The sequence below is a fragment of the Notolepis coatsorum genome, assembly GCF_963971535.1.
Source record: "Notolepis coatsorum genome assembly, chromosome: 19".
In the NCBI taxonomy this organism is placed as follows: domain Eukaryota; kingdom Metazoa; phylum Chordata; class Actinopteri; order Aulopiformes; family Paralepididae; genus Notolepis; species Notolepis coatsorum.
This window is the reverse complement of record NC_140183.1, coordinates 4,929,020-4,939,473: the sequence shown is the minus strand read 5'-3', so window position 1 is coordinate 4,939,473 and position 10,454 is coordinate 4,929,020. Positions and strand designations below refer to the sequence as shown.

Below are 10,454 nucleotides of genomic sequence, written 5' to 3'. Positions count from 1 at the left end.
GCAGAATGGGTACAATACAGTACAGCTCAATACACACAATTGTTAAGGGGATGCAGACCAGAGAAAGACTTTCGTCTTGTTTCCACCAGGGTCCCCCATTTTCAATTCATCAGGACATATATGACATACATGACATACAGATAGTCAGTACTGCTACATCTATACATTTATGACATACCAGATTTGCAAATACAGTACTGTTTGTGATACAGAAGGAGTCAAGAAAAGGGAGTATATACATTTGACGTAGAAACTGTACATTGGAGGAGGTTGGGTGGGGGGGGTTGGGTACACTGGGATATTGACAACCATACTGGGTAATTTACATTGGAGGTGGTTGGGGGGGGGGGGGGGGGGGCACACTGTATAGACAAGCAAAACTGTACATTGAGGGGGGGGAGACTCTGTACAAACAAACAAAATTGTACATTGGACTATTGACAAAACCATACTAGGTAAATTACTGTACATTGGAGGGGGTTGGGTTAGGATATTTACAGGGGCCAGTGTTGAATTGCAGTCTCCCGTAGGTGTCTCTTGAGAGAGGTTTTGAAAGTGGGTAGTGATCCACATTCCTTTACAGCTTTGGGTAGGGCGTTCCACATTGATGTGGCATAATTGCGAAACGTGTTTAGTCCCTTATTTGAGCCGAATCTGGGTTTAACATGATTTGTGGAAGGGGTGCTGTCGCTTGCCAGGCCATATTATTGTAAATAAGAATTTGTTCTTAATTGATTTGCCTGGTTAAATAAAGGTAAAATAACTATTTTAAAAAGTCACATGACAACAATGGAATGCATGGAATCTAAATAAACTACATTTCTAATTCTGTTACATATGTCAGGTGTGCTATTATTACTCAGATGTCCACTGGCTGAGCAGAGGACACTCTGGACACTTACTACGATTGATTGATTGATTGATTGATTGAAAACAGATTGCAGAATGGGTACAATTGTACAGCTCAATACACACAATTGTTAAGGGGATGCAGACCAGAGAAAGACTTTCGTCTTGTTAACTTTCGACTTTCGTCTACCAAATGGTAAATGCCAATGGTGCATTTATATAGCGCTTGTATTTCCAATCTTTGTTCCTCACATTCACCCATTCACTCACAAATTCACACATTCACACTGTGCCATGCAAGGTGCCAACCTGCTCAGCGGGAACTCACAAAATACAAAAATGAGGAGTAGAGGTAGTGTAAATCTTTTAGTAATAAATAGATAATATGTGGTGTAGTGTTAAAAAGTGTTTAAAGTGTCTAAAGTGAATGCTGAAGGTGAATGTTTAAAGTGAGTGTGTGCGCGTGATGATTAATTTTACTGCAAATTACTGCAAAGTAAGGCAAGGAAAGAAAGTGTTGACAAAACGGACATTGTAGGAGGTAAATGATACCAGAAGAGGGCAGTAATGCAACGACAAGCTGCCGTTAAAACAGAAGAAGAAGAAGAAGAAGAAGAAGAAGAAGAAGAAGAAGAAGAAGAACATGCAGACATTTCTAGCCTCCGGCCACACGAGGCGCGCGTAGACATAGCGTCTTCTCCCCTCTACTTCCGGTCTCAGGAAGGATAGTTTGACGGCGCAGATTCGTCAGAAAAGCGGAGAGAAGTTGACTAAAAACCTTTATTAAGATTTAAAATCCACTTATAATCTAAAGATATATATCTGATATTTTGTTAGAATCCTGATATATTATATATAATAGTCTGGTGGAGCTCTGACGTCAACACGAATGGACGCAGTTACAGCAGGTAAGAATAATATGAGGTCGAATATGTCTGTGCCGTTAGCCAAGCACACACACACACACATGTATCTATGCACACACACGCACACACGCACGCACACCCACACACACACACACACACGGAGGCAGCAGACATACTCATGATTGGTTAGTTACCATACGTAAAACTTTATTTAACAGATTGCAGAGTGGGTACAATATTACAGTACAGCTCAATACACACAATTGTTAAGGGGATGCAGACCAGAGAAAGACTTTCGTCTTGTTTACATCAGGGTCCCCCATTTTCAATTCATAGTGACATTTATGACATACGCAACATACAGATATATATCTTGGCATTTCTGACATATTGATTGATTGATTGAAAAGTTTATTAACAGATTGCAGAATGGGTACATTACAGCTCAATACATACAATTGTTAAGGGGATGCAGACCAGAGAAAGACTTTCGTCTTGTTTACATCAGGGTCCCCCATTTTCAATTCATCATATGACACACACGACATACAGATAGACAGTACTGCTACATCTATACATTTATGACATACCAGATTTGCAAATACAGTACTGTTTGTGATACAAAAATTGTCCAGAAAAAGAGTGTATTTGACATAGAAACTGTACATTGGAGGAGGTTGGGTAGGTGGGGTGGGGTTGGGTGGGTGGGTGGGGCTGTACATTGGAGGGGGGGGGGGGTTGGGTAGGGGGGGGGGGCACTGTACACAGCACATTGGAATACTGACAAAGCATACTGGTCTTTACTGTACAACTGGGTTAGGACATTTGTAGGGGCCAGTTTCGAATTGCAGTCTACCGTAGGTGTTCTTTGAGAGTGTTTCTTCACTTCACTTCAAAGAAAGTGGGTAGTGATTCACATTCCTTTACAGCTTTGGGTAGGGCGTTCCACATTGATGTGGCATAATTGCTAAACGTGTTTAGTCCCTTGTTTGAGCCGAATCTGGGTTTAACATGATTTGTGGAGCTCCCTCTGGTGTTGTGATCGTGGTATTCACTGACCTTTGGGAAGTATTTTGACATGTACATGCAGGTACCTTGGTCGTGTAGTGTATCTTGTAGACCAGGCCCATTGCAAGTTGCTGTACTCTGTCGTCTACTCTAAGCCATCCTAGGTTGGCAAAGTGGGCAGGGGTGAGGTGGGTTCTAGGAGTCAGGTCAAGCAGTAGTCTGACTAGTTTGTTTTGAGATGTTTGTAATTTTGTTTTTAGTGCCTTTGAGGTGCTTTGGTACCATGAGGTGCAAGCATAGTCGTAGTACCCTTGAATGAGTGCTCCTGCCAGAGTCTTCAGGGTATTCTTGTTTACCAGAGAGGAGATCCGGTACAAGAATCGAGTTCGTTGGTTGACTTTTTTTATTACATTGGATGCCATTTTGTCACAGGAAAGATTAGCCTCTAGGATGGAACCCAGGTAGGTAATTTCATCTTTCCTTGTGACAATATTGTCACCCACTGTAACTGAGAAGCCGTCGGTCTTGCTGAGTTTGTTATTTGAACCGAAGAGAATGGACTCTGGTTTGCCCATGTGTAATGATAGTTTGTTGTCGGTGAGCCATATGCAGATTTTGCCTAGTTCCGAGCTGAGGGTTTTTTCAACCTGTAACTTGTTCTTGTCAGAGACCAGCAGGGCTGAGTCGTCCGCAAACAGGAACAAGTTACAGTCACAAGCTGACGACATGTCATTTGCATAAATTAGGAACAGTAGCGGTCCTAGTATGCTTCCTTGTGGAACACCACAGTTCACTGTGAGGGGGGGGGGGGGGGGGGGGGTAGGGTACCGTTTACCTCCACCATCTGTTCTCTCCCCTCCAGGTAGGATTGTATCCAGCTCACTGATAAACTATCAAAACCAATTGCTTTTAGCTTGTCAATCAGAATGGTGTGATTGACAGTGTCGAAGGCCTTTTGTAGGTCCAGCATGACCATGCCGCAGTATTTGCCCGCGTCCACCTCTTGTTTGATGTGGTCGTTCAAATAGAGGAGGCATGTGTCAGTGGAGTGGGATGTTCTGAAGCCATATTGGAATTCGTAGATTCGATTTTTTTTCCCGCGAGGTACTTTTCGACCTGTTCGCAGAGAAATTTCAAAGGTACACTACTCACAGTTGCACAAGGGTTTCGGACAGACAAAGGCTAGGGTTTTAAAGCTTGTTGCTAATAGTTGCTAATAAACATTTAAAATAATTTTTATAAACTGGTCAACACTGCTCAAAGCGGCTTTAGCTGGCTGCTGCGCCTGCGCTGTGCGCATCAGGCACCCAACGCCGGAAATAAAGCTGTGTTGACCAGTTTATAAAAAATATTTAAAATGTTTATTAGCAACGCAGAGCTTTCAAACCCTAGAAAGAAAATCATTTTAAACTATTTTTATGCCTCAAAATGATATTTTGGTTTGATAAGATGCTTATGATACAATCATTCTAAGGATTATGTGTGTAATAAACTAGTTTTGTACACTAATTGCAAGTTATGCAAATGTGAACAAATCCGAAACTGCATAGTGCACTTTTAAATTAGTATCTTTGTGGGGTTACTGTTTTATAATTTACATTACATTGACATTTTTTATTTAATTTTTTTTGTCCAGTAAGACTTGAAAATATCTATTATTTTGTCATAGGTCGATTTATAGTTATTTTCTTGAGATTTGTCAGATAGATTACTTTAGGCATAATACAGCATGTTGAGTAACTTTGGTTATAGAGAGAAATACATATAAATATATTTAAATATAAAATGATAAATATAATTTTATTAAATATATTAAATGATAAGGCATCTTATCTTTTGGGATCATTGGGTTTAGCTTGCCCTACCCAAAACCACAACTTTGCTAAATGGGAAATTCTTCCAAATCAGCTGGCTGATAACACAGCATCGCAGCTAATTCCTCTGCAAACCAAACACACAGAAGAACTATCCTTTCTAGCCAAACTATTGCTGTAAAGTAAACTGCATTGTCATCAATAATCGACCCACCATGGAGGTATTACATATTATATTATATTATATTATATTATATTATATTATATTATATTATGTATCTGGCCAGTGGCCGTGCAAACTGTAAAGTAAATGGCTTTGTTGTCAATAATTATATTAACCCTACACAGCATAGACCACTAACCCTACACAGCATCCGATGGACTACTAACTCTAGTACACAGCATCCAATAGACTACTACTAACTCTACACAGCATCCGATAGACTACTAACTCTACACAGCATCCGATAGACTACTAACTCTACACAGCATCCGATGGACTACTAACTCTACACAGCATCTGATAGACCACTAACTCTACACAGCATCCGATAGACTACTAACTCTACACAGCATCCAATAGACTACTAACTCTACACAGCATCCGATAGACTACTAACTCTACACAGCATCCAATAGACTACTAACTCTACACAGCATCCGATGGACTACTAACTCTATGCAGCATCCGATAGACTACTAACCCTACACAGCATCTGATAGACCACTAACTCTACACAGCATCCGATAGACCACTAACTCTACACAGCATCCGATAGACTACTAACCCTACACAGCATCTGATAGACCACTAACTCTACACAGCATCCGATAGACCACTAACTCTACACAGCATCTGATAGACTACTAACTCTACACAGCATCTGATAGACCACTAACTCTACACAGCATCTGATAGACTACTAACTCTACACAGCATATACAACAGTGAGGGTCCCGAGCCTTGTTGATGAGGCTCACTGCAGAGGGGAAGAAACTGTTCTTGTGGCGTGAGGTTTTGGCCCTGATGGACGGCAGCCTCCTGCCAGAGGGGAGTGACTCAAACAGGTTGTGACCGGGGTGGTAGGGGTCGGCCACAATCTTACCTGCACGCTTCAGAGTTCTGAATTCTGAAACTACATTTCTATTATGTAGTAGTATCTGTATTATGTATATATGACTGACGGAGGCCGATTTGATTCTCCCTCCCTCTCTCTGTGTCTCTATCTCTGTCCCTCCCTCCCACCTACTCTCTCTCTGTCTCCCTCTCCAGGCAGTGTGTATATGTGTCGGCTGTGTAATCTCTATTCTCCCAGTTGCTCCCAGCTACTGGCCCACTGCTCCCAACTCCATCCCCAGCAGGTGCCGCCTGATGACGTCATCATTGCGCTGCAGCCCCTCCCTGCAGGGCCTGTGGAGCCGACGACAGGTAACACCCACCTGCTTCAATCTGAGTCACTCTTTCTCTCCTCTCTCTCTGTGTCTCTCCCTCTCTATGTCTCTCTAGTTCTCTCTCTCTGGTTGGTTCTTGAGAACACACTGTCTCTCAATGAGAGCTTCTTATTATTTTCATTTAGCCTCAGCTGTGTCTTGGCAACAAGCAGGAAATGGTCTAGACCTCGCTCATTTACTTATTACTATATCATGTGTTTTGACTAGGGATGTTCGATATTGGCTTTTTTACCGATAACCGATATACCGATATTGTCCAACTCTTAATTTCCGATATCAACCGATACCGAAAAACAGAATCATTTCAGGTAATTAACATTACATATCTCTTGTTGTGGAATTAACACAACATTATGCATACTTTTGACAATAAATAAAATAAGAATTTGTTCTTACTTGCTTGCCTGGGTAAATAAAGGTTAAATAAATGTAAAAAAAAGAAAATAATATTTTTTTTGAAAACCGATACCGATATTTTTCGATATTACATTTTAATGCCAATATCGGTAGGCCGATAATATCGGACATCCCTAGTTTTGACACATTCCTCCTATAAAATGAATACAAAATAACATTAAAATGCTAATTAATCATTTAACTATTAAGAATATCCGGTTAGGGGGCTCCAGTAGCTCACCGCATATCTCGGCGCTATTTCTGCGTCGGGGAAAACCGTGCTGCGTCACGGATCTGGTGGACTCCGAGTTCGATTCCCGGACCCGCCGTCATTTGCCAGAATGTCTTCCCCTGCTCTATATCCCGTTTCACCCTGTATCTGTCGGTCGTGCTTGACCAGAAAAGCGATAAACGCTAAAAAAGAAAGTTAAAAAAAAAATAAAAAAAATACGGTTAATTTAAAATGTCCTTGCACATCCCTACTTCCTATAATAAATCTATACTCTAGTCTTCCTATAATAACTCTGCTCTCTAATAGTCATCACTCAGCTGGTGTCAATCAGTCAATCACTGAATGGATGACGGGAGAGCACACTCATTATTGTCAACACTAACCCTAGTACTTATTGTACTTATTTTATGCCTATTATGTCATACACTTTCTACATTGCACTACTTTTATTGTCTGTATGTATGTATGTATGTATGTATGTATGTATGTATGTATGTATGTATGTATGTATGTATGTATGTATGTATGTATGTTATAGCTATTCTTATGTCTGCACTTTATGTATTGCTTTTATTCTGTCAACTGTATGCACATTTTATGCCTATGTTCATTTAATGCTATTTACTGTGAAGCACTTTGAGCTGCAAACCATGTATGAAAGGTCCTATATAAATACAGTTATTATTATTATTATTATTATTGGTTTATTACATCTGTCAATCAGGCTGTGCTGTTCTCCTATTTGTCCACAGGGAAAAGGAAACGAGGACGACCTAAAGGCTCCACCAAGAAGAGACGAGCTGATTGGACAGACAGCAAGACTTGCTCCTCCCACTGTCTTGAGCTGAAAGAGGACGGATTGGCAGATGGAGAGAGCCAAGGTAATTTAGTGGAAGGAGTAAAGAAAATAATAATAAAAAAAAGGCTTACTGGCTACATAATATCCTAATAATATCCTAGGTCTTATCCAGGATAAGGTGTTTATATAAAAGTTAATATTCCAGATATTAGTTAATATCTGTTTATAATAATAATAATAATAATAATAATAATAATAATAATAATAATAATAATAATAATAATAATAATAATAATAATAATAATAAGCTTGGATTTATATAGCGCCTTTCAATGAACCCAAGGGTGTTTATATATGTACATAATATCCTAGTTAAGGTCTTATTCAGGATATGGTGTTTATATTCATAATATCCTTATTCGGGATAAGTTGTTTGTTTTATTAAGGATAAGGTGTTTATATACAAGGTAATATCCCAGATACTAGTTAACACATTGGACGCCAGCAGCAGGGGGCGCTGATGGCCTTCAGCGCCAGTGCGTTATTCAATGGATATAGTTTTAGAATGCCAAACTTGCGAGTCCTAAAACTATATTTTATATTATAGCTATGGATCTAATAACGCCGTCGACTGTCAGTGAGTTGCTTCTGGTCAACATGCAAAAAACAGATTGTTTTTTCATCCGTACATTTCCGTTTTATACCGTTTTGAATATGAGTATAGTTTGAGTGATTCTGAGTAATTCCAGGAAAAGACGAGAAAAAGGCATTTTAGTGTAATCCAGTTATCACGTTGTAATTTTTCGGCTGATTATCGAATCTTCCTGAAATCAACGCTAGATTATCATTATTATGTCTCCTCATGCATATATGAAATGGCCCTCGTAGCGGGGCGCCTCACCCCCCCCCCCCCCCCCCCCCCCCACTGCAGCCAATGGTAAAAAGCACAACACCCAACACATTCCACTGTCCCTGACATTACCGAGCGTTACACATGAACGGGCCGGCGGGGTTAGTGTTCCATGCCACCGCTGTAAGCGCCTGCCTCGCCTGAGTATTTAAACCCTGCCCCCACGGCTCAGATCGGCTCAGAAAACACACCAGACCGTTTCGAATGGAGTGCAATAGCTCCGCAAGGCAGTAGAGGGCGGTGTTGACCGTCTGCCAGCATTCACCAGGGTCTGCAGAGGCTGGAGCCATGAATTATGAATAGATATAGCGAATAAAAGAAATAACAATCATAAAAATGAGTTAACTCGTTGTTGCCGTTATTCGATTGGCGGGCAATAACGAGTTAACTCGTTCTTGGCGCAGAATGTGTTAATATCCTGGTTAAGGTCTTATTCAAGATAATATGTTTAATATCCAAGATATTAGTTAAAGGGGACATGCATTGCTATTCCTAGCACTATTTGGGTAACTTTACACAATTCCTGAGAGTCTATTGAACACATCTGTAAGCTTTTATTAAAAAAAATGCATTGTTTTATATTTCTAATCAAGTACTCAAAAGCCAAATTTTTCTCACTTTGGATTTCAGGCTGTGTTGGCCTGGCTCCGCCCATAAGCACTTTGAGTGATAGTCATCCACACAGTCTGCGACTGGCACAGAGAGAGAGATAGAGAGAGACTGAGGGGGATACTAATTAATTTTGCCACGGGGGACATAATCCCACGGGACAATGCATTGGTAACTTGTTTCAAATGACAATATATACCCCTGTGATTATTATTGTACGGATCGGAATACGGGCGTGCGCGTGGGAGCATGCGCAAAGATATTACAGTGATATGCTGGTGCTCGACTGCGAGGGAGATAGAGAGAGAGAGAGGGAGAGAGAGAGAGGGACACACGGAGGCACGGAGCACTGTAAACGCTGCGTGTGTGAGAGAAGTTCCCCTCTCTATCTCTCCCTCTCTCTCTCTCCCTCTCTCTCTCCCTCGCAGCACTTCTCGTTTGAGGAAGTGTCGGGTTACACTATCTGCCTCGCTCTGTTTGAGGAAGTGAAGATTTTCCACTCGCTCTGCTGTCGCTGTCAACCATAGAGGGGGCGTTAGTTATGCAAATCAGTGCTATATTAACGTCAGCAAAACCATCAAATCAGAACAGCTTAGTTAGTGAGGGAAGATCTCGTGAACTCGAGACTAGACTGATGAGTCAATATGGTAATTCGAGACACAGACCCATTGATACTATAGTCCGGGAGCCATGGGGTTGAACCTTGTTTTGTCGGTTGCAATTCTTTTTGTGCAGTTTCTTGGAGCTTGGGGGTACCTCTTCAAAATACAAGAGGGTGCTCGGTGATATCCCGTGGGCATTTTCAGATATTAACCCCTTCATGCCCGAAAATGCCAAAATCACGCAAACATTTTGATTTATGAAATTGCATGCTGAATATAAATTAAATGCATCAAATTACATTCTCTAATGTTTTTTCATACAAGGCGTGATGTGAAATTAACATTAACATTAATATTAACATGTAACATTTTCAGATATTAACCCCTTCATGCCCGAAAATGCCAAATCACACAGAAATAGAGATGTATGATATTGCATGCTTAATATAAATTAAATGCATCAAATTACATTCTCTTGATGTTTTTTCATACAAGGGGTGATGTGAAATTAATATTAACATTAATATTAACATGTAACATTTTCAGATATTAACGCCTTCATGCTCGAAAATGCCCAAATCACAATTTTTTTTAGATTTATGATATTGCATGCTGAATATAAATTGAATGCATCAAATTACATTCTCTAATGTTTTTTCATACAAGGGGTGATGTGAAATTAATATTAACCCTTTCAAGCCAGGCCTGTAAAACAACTTTTGTAGCAGTTATAAGCAGCGACACACACACTTAAGTTTGCCTTGTGTTGGTCCATAACTAAATAAAACAAGTGCACACTCACTGCCTGGTGTGAAGGACAAATCTCGCAGATGCGTTACATACTGTATTGTATTAGGGTCTTGAACATCCTACCCTGAAACATGTACAGAACATTGTGCCACGTGGCAAACCATGCA

The 10,454-nt window shown here is 40.4% G+C and overlaps 1 protein-coding gene across 1 annotated transcript in view; it reads left to right on the top strand.

The window, feature by feature from the left end:
* The first annotated feature begins 1,622 nt into the window (after positions 1-1,622).
* Positions 1,623-10,454, top strand: part of zfat (zinc finger and AT hook domain containing) — a 65,307-nt gene continuing 56,475 nt past the window's right edge. The window contains exons 1-3 of the mRNA XM_084335927.1: positions 1,623-1,757; positions 5,811-5,966; positions 7,370-7,498. Coding sequence (XP_084192053.1) covers positions 1,739-1,757; positions 5,811-5,966; positions 7,370-7,498 — 304 coding nt within the window. The 5' untranslated portion in view covers positions 1,623-1,738. The remainder of the gene's footprint in view (positions 1,758-5,810; positions 5,967-7,369; positions 7,499-10,454) is intronic.